Here is a 19195-nt window from a genome sequence, read left to right as displayed (position 1 = left end):
AATCACGCTTGGACTGCAAGGGACCAGGACTCTGTGTAATCAACAGTATCAGAGGCAGAGACAAGAAAACAAGCCACCTGATGATGACAGAATCAATCACTCTGCTCAAAGGGATTTGCTTTGTGTGTGTGTTTTCTCTTTCATTCTTGTGGATGCAGACAGGATATTGAACAGCAGCTGGGCTCCTTGATCTTGGCAACAGACATCAACAGACAGAATGAATTTTTGACCAGATTGAAAGCTCACCTCCACAATAAAGACCTAAGACTGGAGGATGTACACGACAGGCACTTTATGCTTCAGGTAAACAACAACAACAAAAAGACATCATTATCCTTGCTGTAAAACACTAAGGATACAATCAATCATTTTAGCACATCTGAGAAAGAGTATCCCCCATGGTATAAGCTAGAGCAGTGACCTAGTTTACTAAAAACCTTAAGACACATGAAATTTTTAAGTGGTTTCCAAGCAAGTAAAATCTGGGTTTCAAGTCAGTAAGTTGATAATATCTCATTTTTCCTTGTTTGGTATCTGCTTCACCACAAAGTAGCCCCCCTGGGTAGTTGCATGCAGTAAGAATTTACCACATTTTGTGGCTTGATGTAAAGTTGATCACTATCATACTTTTGCAATGTCGAAAACTATTCCTTTAATACAAAAGTGTATTATGTTAACTATAGTACTAACAAAAATTGAGAAATGAGTATCTTTCCTTCACCCCAAGCCTATTTAATTAAATCTTGCTTGACTTCTTTTTACAACCTAAACTCATATTCATCTGAAGCTCAAAGATATTTACCTAGTCTTACCATTATCAAGTACCAATAAATAAATGATTTTGTTTAATTGAATGAACTGAATCATATCAAGCACAACACTTTCTGCTTCCTTCCATGGCAAGAAGCCATTTGTGAAGTGCAGGGAAGAAGTGGATCTTGGAAGCAAAAGTCTGACCTGGTATCCAAACCAGAGCCTTTAGCTTGATCTTCCATTTTCTCTCATCTTCCTTCTTTCCTTCTGGCATAAAAGACTGACTGAGTGGATCCTGGATGCATCTAGATAGACCAGCTTTAACCAGGGAAATGGTTAAACCAGGGAAATGGCACATGGGAGACTAAACTATACAGTCTTTTCCCTTCCATACCTTCAGGCTGCCTTCTGAAGTTATCCAACTGCTCTATCCTTTTCAGGAAATGCCCTCCTCCCAGCTGTAAAACTGAATCTCCCTCCTTCTTTCTTCCCAAATTAGACTTCTAGCCCCTGGGTACCACCAACATCTGATTTTAGAGACTCAAATCTTTGAGTAGCTGGAATATTTGGCCTGGACACTTGCATTCTAAAAGGAAAGCTTGCTAAAAAAATTTTTTAAATAAAAAATAAAATAAATAAATAAAAGGAAAGCTTGCTAACACACATTAATCCCTAAAGGGCAGAAACTGGAGGGGGCTTCTGCCACTGACCTCCTCTAACAAGTACTGGTGCCCCCATTCACCTGAAATAAAGAGCCAACCAAGTTTGCAGCTTAATATGACCCAGGCTCTCCCAGACCCCAACACTGCTAGCAGTTCTATGATCCCAAAGAACTAGGTCAAAACCAGCAGACCTTGCTGATGGAGGGCACACCACCAGAAGCACATCTAGGTGGTGGTTTCTCGGCAGTTGTTTGTTAAGAGGGAGAACCTGCTTCTTTGGAAATTCAAGGGACCCCCTCCTAGGGTCAGCATCCCTGACAAAAGCTGGCATCCCAGATGCAGAACTATGTGAGGCAAGCCAAGAAGGCCCAGACTCATCTCTGCCAAGCAAACACTCCTGGGCTTGATACAGCTTAGCTCCCTGGCTGGCAGTCTGAGCTTGCTGACACACACAGATACGGCCATGTAAATGCAAACACACACAGTTTAAGTGATGTATGGAGTCGGCCAGTGTGGTCACTGTGAGGTGAGGTCCCAGTGATCTCACCCGAGCCTGGTTGGGGGCACTGTGGCCTCCCTGCCCACAAGGGGTGGAGCAACAGAAGGAGCCAGGCCACAGCTTTCCTTGGCCTTGCCACTCCAGGTCTCCTCCAGGAAGCCCCATGTCCTTGGACGGTGACTCTTCTCTCCTTCCCACTGCTATAAAGTGGGAGTTCTGAATGAAGGTTTTGTGTGGTGGTGAATAAGTGCTGTTTCCTGAAGAGGCACGTCAGGGAGGCCTCTGTAAATACGGGCTTGGTACCGTGAGGTCGAAGGGCAGGTCTGACCGCCCTTGGGCTTGGGGTACATTTGCTGCTCAAGGATCATCCTTTGACCATCTCTCCCTGCCCTGTCACTTCTCAGATTGCCTTGAAGTGTGCTGACATTTGCAATCCTTGTAGAATCTGGGAGATGAGCAAGCAATGGAGTGAAAGGGTCTGCGAAGAATTCTACAGGCAAGGTTAGTAGGGATCCAATTGCTGAGTGTTCATCACCCCCTCTCCTTTTGGGTGTTTATCCTAATAAAACAGGAAATGGATTGTCTATCGTGACATTTGTTACTTCATCAACTCTTATTACCCCACTTTTCTCTTTAAACCTTTTGCATACCATCTGGCCCTTTTCTGGAAATAATTTTAAAATAAATAAGTTGACTTACTATGGAAACAGGTAGTAACGAGGTGCAGTAACATGAGCAATAGAGGGATATAGATAATTTTCATGGTTTTTCTCTGTGGATATAAGAGGCGCAGGACAGTTTGACTTTTACTCTGACCTTCATGTTAATGAGCTGAGCATGGCTTAAAAGCTAAATGCCATTTGGGGTCAATGTTTTCCATTCTGACAGAAGAACTTGGACTTTTTTTGTATTTCTTTCCCTTGCTTTCTGAAAGTGAATAAAGAAATACAGCATATTTAGTCAGAGTTCATCCTCTCATCTATATATATTGTGAGAAGACAAATGGTCCCAAGTTAGGGTATAATTTTTAAGAGGTTAACCTCATTTAGAAGTAAGGCAATGAATTAGCAGCAGAATCTGGACATTGGGTGGGTTCTTGGCCTTTAAATATTGCTTGTTTCTTCAGGGCTGGTTTCAGTGCTCAGGATGTTTTTTCAGGCACAACAGTGCCCTGATGTTAGTGACAGGCTCAGGTCTGAGAGGCTGAGAACAAATAAAGCCTGAAGTGTCCCACATACCAGCTCTGTGAGGAGGTCAAGTAGCAACAGTGAGCCTTTTGGAGACGCCTCCGTACAAAGATGAGTCAGTGACACTGAGATGGTCCCAAAGACAGAAGACAAAACAGAGCGCAGTTGGTTCACATGGGGCTGGAAGGCTCTGCTCCTCATCGCTTTCCCTTGGGTAAAAGCACCCATGTAGCATCCATTCTGTACAGCTTCACTTCAAGTGAGCGTTAGTGGTTAATAATCAAAAGGTCACTTCTAATTGCCCATGTTACAAGATCATCACAGATGGAAAAACAAAAGGAAACATGATGAACTTAGAGAAGGGAGGTTAGATTAGCTAAGATAAATACTTTACTGTAAAATATAGAAAATGTTGAAACAGCCCAGTGAGAGAAGGGCTAGGATCTTCATCCTTGGAAATCAAACAATGGGACAGAGAAAAGATGCCACCCTGTCCCTCTGGGTTTTGACTTGACCATGTGTTCTTGTTGACGCTGATTGGAGTTTAACCCTTTCATTTACTTATCTTACACTCTGTGGATTATAAGCTGCTTGGGGCAGGGATCATGTCTCTTGGGCAGAAGGCAAGGCATACAGAAGTTGTTAGCTAAGTGGAGTAAATGGGATCAACCAATAAAGGTAATCTGTAAGATGCCTTTGCAAAAATTTGGCCTCATAATAATACACATGTGCAGCATTATAGCGGTTCCCTGGTGGCTCAGTAGTAAAGAACCAGCCTGCCAATGCAGGGGATGTCGGTTCCAACCCTGGGTCAGGAAGATTCCCTGGAGAAGGAAATGGCAACACACTCCAGTATTCTTGCCTGGAAAATTCCACGACACAGGAGCCTGGCAGGCTACAGTCCATGGGGTTGCCAAGAGTTGGACACAACTTAGTGACTAAACCACAACGAGTAGCATTATAAGATAGAACAACCTAGAACATTTGTGACGCTGATCACTAAGGGTGAACTTTCATATACTTTGCTCCATATCATGTCTCCTGGCAGAGAAAGGAAAGTATAGGGTGTGTCAGGTCCTTTTTAATTAACAGCCTTTTTAATTAACTTCTAGCAGAAGTTCAGCTTATTTAAGAGAAGACTAGACTCTCTGGTTATCCAAACTGCTTGTCTTCCATACTGAATTATTTTTTTTAAGAAATTCTATAAAGCACTATTTGTATCATTTTGATTCACCTTCTTCCAGCTTTCCATTTAGGATTTGGGCTTCCACAGACTGCTAACAATTCCTGCCAAAGTATCTTTGATGATATGTGATGTTGATCAAAGGAAAAGCCCAAAAATCAAGGATGAGGACAGAGAGAGAAAGAAAGATGAGATTCCATGAATTAGGAAGACAGTGTTAGATCCTCAGAACAGATGTTAGAATTCAAACATCATTCATCCTCCTCCTCTCAATGACTCAAAAAAAGTAGAATTTCTGTCCTATGGTAACAACATATTGATATCTTCTCAGTCAACCAAGATTCCCAGAAGTTTTCATTGAACATCTGCTTCTAGCCTTGTCTAATCCTCAGCAAAACTGTGATTTTCCTATGTGCAAAGCCCCATTGGGGGTGTCATGAAGGAGACAAAGAATTAAAGTGTCTCACAAGCTCAGAATACTAATTAGTAAAGTTCCTGGAGGAGAGAAACTGCAATTTTCCTCACTGTATTTTCTACATTAACAAAGTATCTGAAATATATAGTGCTTTATAAATTCATTGAAATAGTTGAAAGAATAAATGATCCAACTGGAAGAAAATCCTCTCATGGTGGAGGTCACAGGAGAAGATCTAGTACTAAGGATGGTAGAATCTGAGCTGGGTATTAAAGGATGTGTAGTGACGGCACTGTCCAGTAGGATAGACACAAGGCACATGTGGCCATTAAATTTAAATTAATTTGATTAAATGTAAAATTTAGTTCCTCAGTTTTATTCATCTTATTTCAAGGGACTACTATAGTGGGCAGTGGAGAGAATATAACCATCATTGCAGGAAGTCCCACTGATCTGGATAGAGAGGAGTGGAAATGGGAAGAGGCATGGGGAAGGGACTATCCCCGTGCCTCATAGACCAGTTTGGTTCCAGAGAAGGTAAGAATAAGAGGATCTGTTGAGGCCCCTGTATACCAGGCTGAAGTAGAGACTATGACAATGGGAGTCGTCTTAGAAAGTGCAATTAGGGCAACATATGCATTTGAAGCAGAAGAAATACTAAAGAAACTAGCTAAGAAACAGAAAATGAGTTTTTAGAAACCAGATGAAGATGTGAGATATGCATATGTATGTGTGTGTGCGTGTTCAGTTGCTTCAGTCGTGTCCGACTCTTTGCAACCCTATGGACTGTAGCCCGCCAGGCTCCTCTGTCCATGGGATTCTCCAGGCAAGAATACTGGAGTGGGTTGATATGCCCTCCTCCAGGGGATCTTCCTGACCCAGGGATCAAACCCACATCTCCTGCCTTGGCAGGCGGATTCTTTACCTCTGAACCACCAGGGAAGTCCACAATGGAATACCACTCAGTCATAAAAAAGAATAAAATTTTTGCATTTGTGAAAACATGGATAAACCTGGAGGGTGCCATGCTTAGTGAAATAAGTCAAACAGGGAGAGATTAATACTGTATGTTTTCACTTATATATAAAATATAAAAAATAAAACAAATGAATGAATATTAAAAAAAAAAAAAAGAAACAGATTCACAGGTATAGAGAACTAGAGGCTACCAGCTGGGAGAGGGAAGAGGAAGGGGCAAGACAGTAGTAGGGGATTAAGAGGTTAAAACTACTAAGTATAAAGTAAATAAGATACAACGATGTAATATACAACATAGGAAATAGCCAATATTTTATAATAACTTTAAATGGGATATAATCTATAAAATTATTGAATCACTATGTTGTACACCTGTAACTAATATTGTAAATCAACTATTCTTCAATTTGAAAAAAGAAAGAAGCCAGACTAGAATGAGACCAGGGAAAAGAGATATTTCAACAGAGAAATAAATGAGATTTGCTGCCTCAATACAGAGAGTAGAAGGAAGAGAAATTTCCCTCCAAGTGTCATGCTTGACTGAAAAATCCCTATTAACGGAGCTAAGGAGGTAAGGAGTGAAATCGACTTGAGGAGAATTCATTTTGATATTAAATGGTGTCATACCTGTCCTCTCAAGGCCGTTGTCACCTGGCTTCCCTAAACCCCTCAGGTTAAGCCAAAGTGATTTCCTCACATCGGTTTTGAGAATCACCATGGCCTAGAGACCATGGGAGCCACGGCTACAGTCTTAGAGAAAATGACAGAAATGTGGCATCTCAAAAGATCATAGCTCCGTGGTTAAGTGCAGACCTTCTGAACAGACTTCCAGCATTAGAATTTGGGCTCCCCTCCTCATTGCCAGAAGGACTTAAGTCAACAAACTTCTCTATGCTTCATCTCAGTTTCCATATCTTATAAAATTGGGGCTATATTGAGCTTGTTATGAGGATTAAATTAATTAAATAGGTAAAGTGCTTAGAACTGTGCCTGACACACAGTAAACATGGTATAAATATGTGTGTTTTTCTCCTCCAGTTTAGAAGAGTGCATTCACAGCTGTGAATTCAGTGAGTGGTTCTGAGAACCAGCTTCTCTACTGATTAACCAGATTGTTTTTCCCAATGAGAAAATTACCCACAATTTTTCACCTTCAGGAAGAATCAATAAAGTATTTTGATAAAGCTTTGCATGATGTATTTCTCCTTTGGTCTTCTAGCTGACAGAAGCATTATAAAGAAAGATCATCCTTACTTGTATATGTATGACTGAGCCCCTTCACTGTTCATCGGAAACTATCACAACATTGCTAATCGGCTATATCCCAGTAAAAAATATAAAGTTTTTTTTTTAAAAGATCATCCTGACCTTTTTACTTTATTTAATTTTTAGTTATACTGAGTAAAATTCTAAGGAGTAAGAATGAAAAAGTCAGACCCTTATTTTGATTAATTTTGTAGCTCGAGAGATACTCTCATATAAGATCTTCCTATTAATAGTTCCTCTTCCTTGTTTCCTGCCTACTTATTATTCCTGGTTGTTCAGGTGAAACCAGATGAGGGTCAGGCAGAGTGAAAGGAGGGAAAAACATAAAACCTGTTTTCTTAATCTGTAACTTCAAACCAGAACTTCCATCTCATATTAGGAAATTGTCCATTCATTTTCCTGTTCATATAAAGTTTTGTTCAAAAGTTTATTCTAATCCCAGAGCATACCTATTAACAACGAGCCTATTGTAACTGATCATTGATAGGCTGATATTTTAAATTTTCACAGAAATTACCAGAGCAGGGCAGAGTCAGTCATTGCTAGAGCATTCCTAGCAACAAGGCAAGAAACAGTAATTCCCAGGTAACTCCTTCCAACTAGACCATTAAAAATTTCAAGTTCTACAATACCAATGTGTTTCTTCTTCTTTCTTAGGTGATCTTGAACAGAAATTTGAACTGGAAATCAGTCCTCTTTGCAATCAACAGAAAGATTCAATCCCTAGTATACAAATTGGTGAGTTGAACTCAACTGTAATTTTAAATGAATAATTTTGGCACCTCGGCCAAGAGTCACAAAGAAGATCTACACACAGCTTTTGAAAGATCTTAACTAATCCATGCCTTTTGAATAACTGAATCCAAATAAACACTCTAGTCATGACCTATCTACTAAATAATTATCAATTGAGATGAAAAATACAGTAAAGTCTTTGTTATAGACCCTTAATAAACAACTGTATTAACTTCGTTGTTTAGAATTGAATCAAAACCAAATGAAGGAAAGTAACAAGATTCAATTACTGGCTGCTGGAGGTCAGATTAGCTCACTCTCTCTTTAGGACTTGAAATGTGGAAAATCTATAGTTTCGGATCCTTCCATTTCGGTCACTACCCTTCATCCTCAATGCATAATTTCAAAGGCTGGGTCCCCAGACTCAGGCCCATAAACACGTGACATGGGGTCCCATGCTTCTTCACTTCAAAATGTATTTTCAGTCTTGTTCTCTTAGGGCCACACTCTCAATTGTCAATTTCAATAAAGTGTTAAACAGTAACTCTAATTCCTTTAAAATAGCTATTCGTTTCTTTCACTTCTTTAAACACTCTGCCAATTCCATCTACATTTAAAGCAAGTCTTTCTTTTCCTTGCAGTTTCCTCCAGTTAAAACCAAACTCAGAACTTGAACTCTTTTACTTATAAACTATGGTCCTGATATATACCAGTTTAAGTTTTTTTCTGAACTGCCTTAACACAGTTCAGACAGAACTGCCTTAAAACAACTTAAGGCAGTCACGGTGCAGCAAACTTTTGCAAGGCTCAAGGCTCAATGCCTGGAGATTGGGAGGGCACGAGGCACCCAAAAAGATCAATTGAAAATTGAGAAAACCAGGCAGTTAGAATGATATGCTTCCAATTACTGAGGGTCAAATTGAATCCATAGTCTCACAAAAGAGTCGCAAAGTCAACCTAAGGAAATAGGAATAAAATTAATCTAGTTTTTAAAAATCTGAAGGGAATATGCAAATATTAAAATAGATATATGGGAACACTGAAATTATTGATAATTTTTCTCAATTGCCGTTAATATCATTATGTTTTGTTTACAATTAAACTGATTCCTTCACCTGAAAAAGGGAGAGGGGTGTTGTTATAAAAAGCAGAACCCAGGAAGAATCCAGAGCAGAGAAAGCTACATAATTGCTGGGGAAAGCAAAGGGCAGCAGTATTAACAGAAATGCAACCTCAGCCTCCTTGTATCCAATGCTGTATCTGGCTGGAAATTTTGCAGATGTGATTCAAAGGAAATAGACCCTGACCCAAATCCTAATCCCAGAGCCCAGTTTGTTAAACTCTGGTTAGAAAGGAATTTGCCAGGTACCTGTTAAAGACATTTTCAGTCCCCAGAGAAAAGCACTTACATTGTTAAGCACACAACCTGGATTTGCAAGACAGACTTGATTTTGGAGGTTCTATTCTCTTGTTGTCATGAGAACACACTTATTTTGTCAGATCATATGTCCTGATTTTCAGCTCAGGAAAATGTGGTTACCATAGATACCCGTTTTTAAAATGGGATGAGGATTGAGTGCCTAGGAAAATCCCATGGATGCTACACCAGCACACCAGTAATAAGGAGAAAGAGTGATTATAAAATAACCCTCCGCAGATAAATCTTTCTGTCTCCATTCCACATCTCCCAGCTCTGTAGGTTCAAGGCTGGGAGGTGTGGTATGCAGGGACATATCAGGCTAAACTGGAAAAACCCAGATAGATAAACAGAGTCTAATGGGAGCTGTGGGCTCCAGCCTTCCAAACAAATATTTTTCCAGTGGGTATGAATAATGCAGGTAGTTCCTCTGTCCTGATTCCCTTGGGACTGAAAATGTCCTCTCTTTTTCCTTTCCCAATCCACATTGAGGATTTCCTGAGTGCCGTCTCAGGCTTCGATCTGATTCTCTTTTTAAGTAATTCATATTTACCCAAGTGAAACAAGGATTTAATATCCACCCTTCACCCACCTTCCTCCCCACTCCCATCAAACTCTACCTTTCAAAAAGAAGGTGCTCAATCAAATGAATCTCCAATTGGTGAAACCTATAGAAAGATGGGCTTCCCTGGTGTTTCCAAGTGTAAAGAATCTGCCTGCAATGAGGGAGGCCTGGGTCAATCCCTGGGTCAAAAAGATTCCCTGGAGAAGGAAATGGCAGCCCACTCCAGTATTCTTGCCTCCGAAATCCCATGGACAAAGATGCCTGGAGGGCTGTAGTCCATGGGGTCACAAAGAGTCAGACCTGACTGAGTGACTAACACTTTCACTTTCATAGAAAGATAAGGAATTAGGAATTCCCTGGCAGTCAAGTGGTTAGGACTCGGCAGTCTCACTGCCTGGGGTCCAGGTTCGATCCTGCTTGGGGAATTAAGATCTTGCAAGCCATTAAAAAAAAAAAAAAGCTAAAAAGATGAAGAAAAAGAGGCTTTCTTCAATCCTTTTTGACTCTGAGGCCATCATTTCTCCCCTCCCCCACCTGTAACCCTTGAGGAGAGCGATGTGCCCACAGAGTCAGGCTCTGCATCACTTAGTACAAGAGGGTGAGTGTGAATGTGTTAGTCGCTCAGTCATGTCCGACTCTTTGCAACCCCCATGGACTGTAGCCCACCAAACTCCGCTGTCCATGGGATTCTCCAGGCAAGAATACTGGAGTGCGTTGCCATTTCCTTCTCCAGAGGCTCTTCTCAACCCTGGGATCAAACCTGGGTTTCCCGCATTGCAGGCAGATTCTTTACCATCTAAGTCAGTTTGCACAAATACAGTGGGGACCTGTGGGACAGCCTCGAATCTAATCATGCAGAAGCTTTTCTTCATGAGGAAAACTGCCTCATGGTGTCTATTCAGACTTCAAAATCACTATCCTATCTCCTATGAGAGGTCTTTATATCTAATGAGTAGAAATATAGAGATGCAACTCCAGAGTAATTTCAGGAAAAAAAATAAGCTGACTTTTTTAATACTGGATTTTTAAGTATGGGATTTGTAACTTTTTAATACTTAGGGTAAACCTGGTAAATATTCACACCTTAAACTTCAGAATAGTATAACAATATTGCAGACTATCTTTTTAGATATATAATATCTAATATCTCAAGATGGAAGATATTCAAAATTAGATATGGAGGTAGTCTAGAATAGCAAGCAAGAACATTCCAGAATGAAATCTTAATTGTCTGTCTCCCTACATAACCTTATCAAAATGTACACAGTAAGTCACTGGCTTAACTTTTTGCTCCTTAGAGTCAGGTTATCTAACATCGTCTTATAATATTTAAATCATATTTCACATCTAAAGAGAGAATGCAGACACATATACTAACATTTAGAATCAATGCATCCTTTTCTCATCTCCAGGGCATCCTCAAAGACCAAGTATTGGCTGTTTGTCCAATAAAAAGTAATCCAGTCAAGCCTTATAATTCGAATGCCTATAAACACACAGGGAGAGTTGTCAGAAGATTTCATTATGCTGAAAAAACTTGCCTCTCCCCATACCACAGAAGTCCCCTTCTCCCAATACCAATATTTCAAGGGAAATACAATAAAACCTAAATATATCCAAGTTTGTGATGAATCCAATAATTCCAACCTAGACTGGAAATTATCTTTGCTTTAATAAATCATGCTTTATATGGAAAGCACATTAACAGTGAGACGTGATTAGAAAGTTTAACAAGGCTAAAATAATTAAGAGAACAGACATGCTAACAAAGAAGTCTCATATCAACCCATCTTATCTCATCATTCAAGCAGAACTTTTATGCAGGTAAAAATCTGTTTTGAAGACGAAAGAACTTTTTTATTATCTACACCTGGTTGCTTAAAATAATTGAAAGTAAGACAAAAATGTGAAATGATAATCCTGAAGAAATATCTTCAGGGTAAATGTATGAATGAACTCTTCAGATGGTCTAAATCAACAATGTGTGGCTTCCTGGTGTCACTTTCCCTTTCCTCCCCTCCCTCAGCCACTTTCCTTAGTTCTAGCTCATTTTTTTTTTTTTAACTTTTTTCTTTATATGTCTTTATCCTTCTTCAGGGCTTCCCTGGTAGCTCAGACAGTAAAGTGTCTGCCTACAATGCGGGAGACCCGGGTTCGATCCCTGGGTCGGAAGATCCCCTGGAGAAGGAAATGGCAATCCATTCCAGTATTCTTGCCTGGAAAATCCCATGGACTGAGGATCCTGGTAGGCTACAGTCCATGGGGTCGCAGAGTCCTACAGGATCCTTCTTCAAATGAAAGTGAAAGTGGTCAGTCATGCCGACCCTTTGCGATAGTCCATGGAGTTCTCTAGGCCAGAATACTGAAGTGGGTAGCCTTTCCCTTCCCCAGGGGATCTTCCCAACCCAAGGATCGAACCCAGGTCTCCCACATTAAAGGCAGATTCTTTACCAGCTGAGCCACAAGGGAAGCCCACGAATACTGGAGTGGGTAGCCTATCCCTTCTCTAGTGAACCTTCTTCAAATAGTAATAGCCAATATTTATTGAGTGTTTGCTATATGCCAGGAACTTTCTAAGCATTTCACATGTGTTATTTCATTGTCCTAAACAACTCTACGGGTTTGGTATCCTTCTTAACTCCTCTTTACAAATGCAAAAACGGAGGCATAGAGAGGTTAAATGCCAAGCCTAAGGTGACTTACCTTATGCTCCTAGGCTGAGGGCAGGGACCACATCTTGGAGGCCTCCATACCCCTGGGGCCAAGTGCATCATGGGCCCAATCGTGTGTGAGAGGGGAAAAGAAGTGGTCTTAACTGCCCTGCTGGTGATGACGTTGGCCTTGCCGGTTTCAGGTTTCATGACCTACATCGTGGAGCCCCTCTTCCGGGAATGGGCCCGCTTCACGGGACACAGCGCCCTGTCTGAGAGCATGCTAAGCCATCTCGCGCACAACAAAGCCCAGTGGAAGAGCCTGTTGCCCAAACAGCACAGAAGCAGTGGCGATGGCAGCCCGGACCACAAAGGCCCAGGGACCGAGGCCGAGGAGCAGACTGTGGCCGAAGGCGACGCCCCCTAGTGCCCGGGGCCGGCGCCCTGCTCCGCACACTGATTGACAGCCTCCTCGCGCAGAGGCCTCTGGGAGGGCGGATGCTCTAGGGGCTCTTGCGGATCAACCCGGCCCCTCTCTGGACGTCACCCAGGACCTCCTCGGAGTCCACCCTCTTCCCACTCACCTGCCTCCCTCTTTTCCCAAGTGTACAGAAGCCATCCGTCACCTCAGCATTAGCTGCCGAAATGAGCAACTCCATTCCACGATGAGGGAGCCGATTCCAGGGACCGGCTTGGCCCTGGAGGAGAAGACTAGGGAGTAAGAAAGAGGTGCTCTTGCCGTGGCCCCTCGGGCCCTGGGTCACACTGTGGCGGGTGGCGCTTCCTGAGTCCGCAGCATTTTAGCCCTGGCCATCGGACTGCTGAGCTGCATGACAAAAACACCAGCATATTTGGAACTCCAAGGACATTGGTCTTAAGTGCAAGAGCACAGGCGAGAGAGAGCGTGAGAGAAAGTACCTTCTATTTTAATAATAATTATTATTATAAAATAATAATAAATCTTTTTAACTTTTCTATTTTGTGCACTAGACAATGGATCTAAAACTCTGGACAAAGATTATTCAACGTACCCAAACGTGAACAGGGGGTTCATTGTTTTGTTACGGACTCCATGCCAGTTTGGGTCAGAGATTTGGCATCTTCTCAGTTTAAGAAACCACGTGTCCTACCCGATGCGAGGGGAAGGTGCTGCACAGTCATTCCTTTGCACCATTAGTCAATCTGTCTTTTATCAATAACTCAGATTCAGTGACATTTTATTTTCACACCTGTACATCTTTTGTAAATATCAAGCGCTACTGATTCCCATGCCAAAATACATGAGTATTATGGGATTGCTACCTGTATAAACAATGGCACTGTGAACAGAATACTGTTAGTTTTAATACAAGAGAATGCATTTGTAAATATGGTATAGAGTTTATTAATATACTATCGTTTGCAGATAAAGGCCTTAACTTTAAACATCTTTTCATCTTCTGAAAGCTGCCCAACTCAGTCCTCACAGATGTCCTTCTGAACTGCCTGCCCATGTCCACCTTGATGCTTTCCAGCGAAGGTCACAAACCAAAACTGAATAAAGTCTTTGAGGAAATATTTTGGAAACTTCACATGCATTCCGCTTGAGACCATAGTGTCTAATCTATGGCAGCAAGCATGGTTTCCTCAGATGAACAAGACTCAACAAGCCTGAAGTCACTTTCAATACAGCGATGTTGCACTCTGCTTTAACAAGCCAGCTGATTAGCTTGTGTTTCTACAACTCCTGTCATGGACATGGTGGTGTGTCAGCCTCACGGGACACGTAGCAGGTCTCACCAACCTTCCATAACCCTGTCAGCTAACCATCAGGGACTTCCCTGCTCCCCTCTAACACCATCATCTGTTCTGGCTATAGTACCAAAGCAGCTTTGGTTTATGGTTGGCGTGAATTTCTTTGGTGTTAATAGTAACTGGACTTTTCTTTTTCTTTCATTTCATATGAACTACCCAACTGTTTAGCAGACATTAACATCATTTAAGGAAAGAAAATATTTCCGTTGTCTGGTAGAGTTTACCTTCCTAGCAGGTTACTGTGGTTAATTATGACTCTAGCTAGCAGAGTCACCTTGGAATTTTGTTGCCATTTTTTCTGCAGACACTTGGCTGGAAAGACAGTTTGTTACAGCATTCTTCTGTAATCAGCTAAACTCCGCGTGTTGAACCTTTTCTTTAGAAGTTCCAGCATAACTAATGTTAGATGAAAATTGGCAATGCCCCATTTCTTTCTATCTTCAACAGTGTGGTAGTGGGGAGAATGATAACATGATTGTTTCTGCTACTATGAAGTTGTTTCGCAAGCTAATAGAACCTCAGCTAACTCTCATTTCCTAAATTCAACTCTTTTTTTTTTTTCCCCTCCTAACATACAAATGAAATGTGAGAAACTTGACTGGATTGTATTAAGTTCCTGCAGAAAGACCGAGTCTTGCAGAGTTAAGGTTTAGGGTGAATTGGAAAGTTGGTTGTAGTTTCATTAAAGTAGGAGAGATGGTCAGAAGGTACTAAAGCAAGTGTGAAAACCTCATGAAATGGGTGGATTATAAGTTGAAATTATTGATATGGGTAAGAAGGGGAGTTGTGAAAACTTAACAAACTTTGGGTTTGTTTGGGGGCTTTTTTTTTTCTTGTAATAACTATGAACTGACATGATTCTTTATGGCTTTAATACTCTGAAGCTCTTAGCTTGGTGAGTCCTCAAAAGAGAACACATTGAATGTATTTCTGCTTCCAAACTCACTTATTTTGGTTTGGTGATGCAGAGGACTTTTGAGTAGTCTATTTCTAATTTTTATGAGATCAAATCAAAGAAAGGAATTACTGAGAAAGATACAGGAAAGATAAGGAAGAAGGCACTGTTTTAGCTAATGGAGCCTCTCCTTTGAGTTTAGGAAACAAACCTTGTTTAAACAATATTTATATCATAATTTAAATAAATAAGACTGGAGGCATTTTTCGTAGTTCCAAATTTATAGGACACAAGTATTTTAGGTCTTAAAGAAGAACTCACAGAGAAAACTACCAAATATCTAACCATTAAGCCTATGAAGCAGCTACTAGTACAATAAAAATCTGAAGCAAAATGAGATGTGATGCATAAACTAGTTACATTTGTCTCCTTCCTTCAAGCATATGAGTTCCTAGATCCATTTTTTTTTGTAAAAAAAAAAAAAAAAACAAAGAATGTGAAAACGTTTGTTTTCTTTTTTCCTGCCTACTGGTGGCTGTCTTGCAATATATCAATAGAAGGAGTCTGATTACTAGTTAAGACACAGCTGCTGGATCATCCGGGGACTTTATCTTCACTTTTTTTTCCCCTTAGACTCTGGATCGTCACTTGCTGACTTTCCAAGTTTAATTCCTTCAGTGCTTGAGAAGAAAGGAATCAAACGGTTCAGGTAAAGTTAAAATCAAAAGAGAGAATAGATATCACTGCCAGGCCTGGTGGACAAAGCCTGCTTTTCCTCTTTACAGCACCCACAAACAGTCAGAACCTTTTTCCTGAAACACTGGCCTCCCCATCACTCCCTGATAGGCCGAGTGAACATCCTGCTGTCTTTCTACCTGCCTATGGCTTCCCGCAATGGGACGAGGATCGTGTCCTGCAACACCATCACCAGATAGTGCTTCCTACAAACCACAGACTTGTTTTGTAAACTTTTCTCATGTTGAATCAGATCTGCTCACTGATTTGAACATTGGTTATGAGCTTGTATCTCACTATATTTCTTATGCTTTGTTCTTTTACGCAAACCCTTAAAGTTGTGTTGTTTTGTGTACACACGTGAAGTTTGGGGAAAAAACAAACAAACACCTTGTGAGTTTTTGCTCAAAATGTGGCCTAAATATTCATTGGCATGTCTAGATAAACAATTAAAAATAAAGATAATTTCTTTAAAATATCACAATATGAAGAATACTCTGATTTTCACCAGGTAGCATGTTATCAGCCAACCAGTCAGATTCAAGGTCAAGGTCAAGAACACTGCTACAGACGTGACTCGTGTGACTCATTTCACTGGATGCTACAGAAACAGCCGTGTCCATAACGCTATCACTTGCCAATTAGGGGAAAGGGCCATCATTCAATTCTGCCTTTCCCCTGAGTCCTGATAGTTTTCTGATCCACATTTGTCAAACTCATATATGAATGAGAATAATGTACAATGCTTTAGGTTGTGGAACCATAGCAGACTTACTTGTGAAAAATATAGTCTTGTATTTCAGGATTGGAAGCCACCAAGAACAACAGAAAAGTTCAGGCAAGACAACTGAGTGTCTAAATCTATCTGGAAAGAGAGGAGGAATGAAAAAAAAAAACACAAAAACTACCCGTTTCCAAGAAACAGTGTTGTATCTTTATTTATCCCTCTCATATGTATTTTGTTAAGATTTGTATTCAGAATCTCACTGATTCTGTAATGCTTCCCATGTCTGAATGTAAAGTCACTTTTTTCATTTGTCAACCCTCAGAGTCATCCAATCAGAATCAAAAGTGAGACCACAGTGGTTTTCCAAGTAAAAGTCAGACATAACTTTCAAATGTACCCAGGAACCTAGCAGAAACATCGTCAAATAGACCAAGCCTATATGAGCAACTGAATTTAATTCAACAAATATTGATGGAGGATCTACTATGTGCCAGAGGTTGGGCTAGACACTTGGGATATAAAAAGACCCAATCTGGGACTTCCCTGGTGGTCCGGTCGTTAAGACACCAGACTTCCAATGCAGGGAGCATGGGTTCGATCCCTGGTCAGGGAACTAAGATCCTACATGCCATGCAGTGCAGACAAAAAATAGAAAGAAAAAAAAAAAGACCCAACACTTTCAGGAGCATTCAGACTTGTGTCAAAGATTTGCATTACCAGTGAACTCTTCTGAGATTCTGTGCGAACATCCGTGAGAGATGGACAACGACATAGGATCGTACATGCCATTCAGATGAGCTTGGAAGGCAAAAGTGGTCCCAATCTTGATTCTGTCACTAACCTATTCTGTGACTTCAGGCAAGTTACTCTCTCCAAAATTATTTCCAGAAAATAATGGTTTTGTTATGGTCCAGGAAAATTCCACATGCGGCAGGGCAGCTAAGCCCGTGCATCACAACTCCTGAGGCCCACACGCCTGAAGCCCGTGCCCCCCAGTAAGAGCATCCTGTGCACGGCAACGAGGCGTAGCACCCGCTTATCTCAGCTAGAGGAAGCTCATGCACAGCAGCGAAGACTCTGTGCAGCCGGAAAGAAACAAATCAATTTTTTAAAGCCTTTAAAAAAAACAAAAGAGATTGCATGCAAAAAGCACCCAGCACTCTGTCTGGTACGTGGTCGGCTTTTAATAGATGCAAGCTCTCTCCTCTTAAATTATCAGACACTTCACAAATAGCCATTCACACATGGGTAAGAATGTGGATAACATATGCGGAATAATGTAGTAAAGAATGCTAGTGATCTTACACTGGGAAGTTAGACTCACTCCTGTGTTTTTTTTACCTCTTTATTGGCAAAATTGTTAAACGAACAAACAGAAAAAGACTGTGATGAAGCCTCTTGCCTTAGCTACAGCCTACTTTTCTGTTTAGTCCTCTATATTCTAGAATAGAAGTTAATGTATCTGTTGTTAGCAGTTTTGTCAGAAATTTCTGTGAAGGAAACAGCTCCAAAGAACAAAAATGAGAGCCATTTATATACATTGCATCTATGCCACTGAAGTCCCAGATCCAGCTAGTGATGGCTCTTGTCCTTTGCGTCAGTCCCCAAAAGTTTGCTGGGTTTTCATGGGCTTTGTAGGAACAGGCATGAACTGGTGCTTCCAGGCTCACTTGATTCACTCACTCACACGCCTCCAAACGTGTTCTCAGCTAAAGCTTATTGTCTGTCCCAGAGCAGGCCAGAAAACAGAGGCATTTCCTAATAACATGTCGAAGAAGGGAGAAGGCTCCGTCCTGCCTCCATAGGATTGTGATGGACAAACATTAGAATAATGACTAAACAAGGAACTTTTAGCAATGAAACAGTATATGATGGTCTTTTTTTTTTTTTTTTCAAATAAATCAGAGAGATTATTAGAAAAAAATTTTTAAGTTTTAGCTGATATGGTTTGACGATGCATGATTGCCTTGCTTAGTCATCTAAGGAACGGTGTATCTTTGATTCAATTCCCTGAAATACTTTAAATTCTAGCATTGCAAATACTGATTTAATCTCCAGTAATTTTTTCCTTTTAAGGAAGTGGTCCGATGGAGTTTCAAGTGTGGGCTTTGAAGGCAAACCAGAATTCAAACTCCTTTATCACTTGCTATTTAACCCCAGGCAGACAACTTCACCTCTCTGTGCCTCCATTTCCTCATGTGTAGAATGGGAGTAACATCTACCTCCCAGGGCAGTGTGAGGTCAAAATTAGAAGACATACATAAACATATAGCACGGTTTCTAGCAGAAAGAGGATACTCAACAGATAGAAAGTCTTAGATCGTTTAAAGAACAAAAATTTGGGACTTCCCTGGTGGTCCAGTGGCTAAGACTCCATCCTCCTAATGCAGGGGGCCCAGGTTCATTCCCTGGTCAGGGAAGTAGATCCCACATGTCGAAACTAAGAGTTCACGTGCTGGAACTAAAATATTCCTGTGCTACAAGTGAGACCTGATACTGACCAAAAAAAAAAAAAACCCAAAAATTTACAAAGTGGGAGTTGGAGTATGACTTTCAGTTTCTCTCGTACTTTTTTTGTGCAAAAGAAAACACAAGATCCATTAATAGACATTGAGCATGATTATATTTACAGGTGACCAGTTTGACTATAAAACAATCCTTATAATATGGACAAAATGTTGTAAAAAATGAGTATAGAAGAAGACAGTGTCCCTAGGGCACTAATTACAGAAG

General features: G+C 40.8%; 1 protein-coding gene across 3 annotated transcripts in view; it reads left to right on the top strand.

Annotated features, from left to right (window-relative positions):
• The window catches only part of PDE7B (phosphodiesterase 7B), a 346524-nt gene extending 330311 nt beyond the window's left edge, over positions 1-16213 (top strand). For all 3 annotated transcript variants that reach the window (XM_070461610.1, XM_070461611.1, XM_020881080.2), the window contains 4 exons: positions 159-303; positions 2319-2415; positions 7601-7681; positions 12515-16213. In XM_070461610.1, coding sequence (XP_070317711.1) covers positions 159-303; positions 2319-2415; positions 7601-7681; positions 12515-12738 — 547 coding nt within the window. In that variant the 3' untranslated portion in view covers positions 12739-16213. The remainder of the gene's footprint in view (positions 1-158; positions 304-2318; positions 2416-7600; positions 7682-12514) is intronic.
• Positions 16214-19195: the final 2982 nt, after the last annotated feature.

This window comes from Odocoileus virginianus, chromosome 34, assembly GCF_023699985.2.
Source record: "Odocoileus virginianus isolate 20LAN1187 ecotype Illinois chromosome 34, Ovbor_1.2, whole genome shotgun sequence".
Taxonomy (NCBI): domain Eukaryota; kingdom Metazoa; phylum Chordata; class Mammalia; order Artiodactyla; family Cervidae; genus Odocoileus; species Odocoileus virginianus.
The sequence above is the reverse complement of the archived record's forward strand: the minus strand, read 5'-3'. Positions and strand labels throughout refer to the sequence as shown.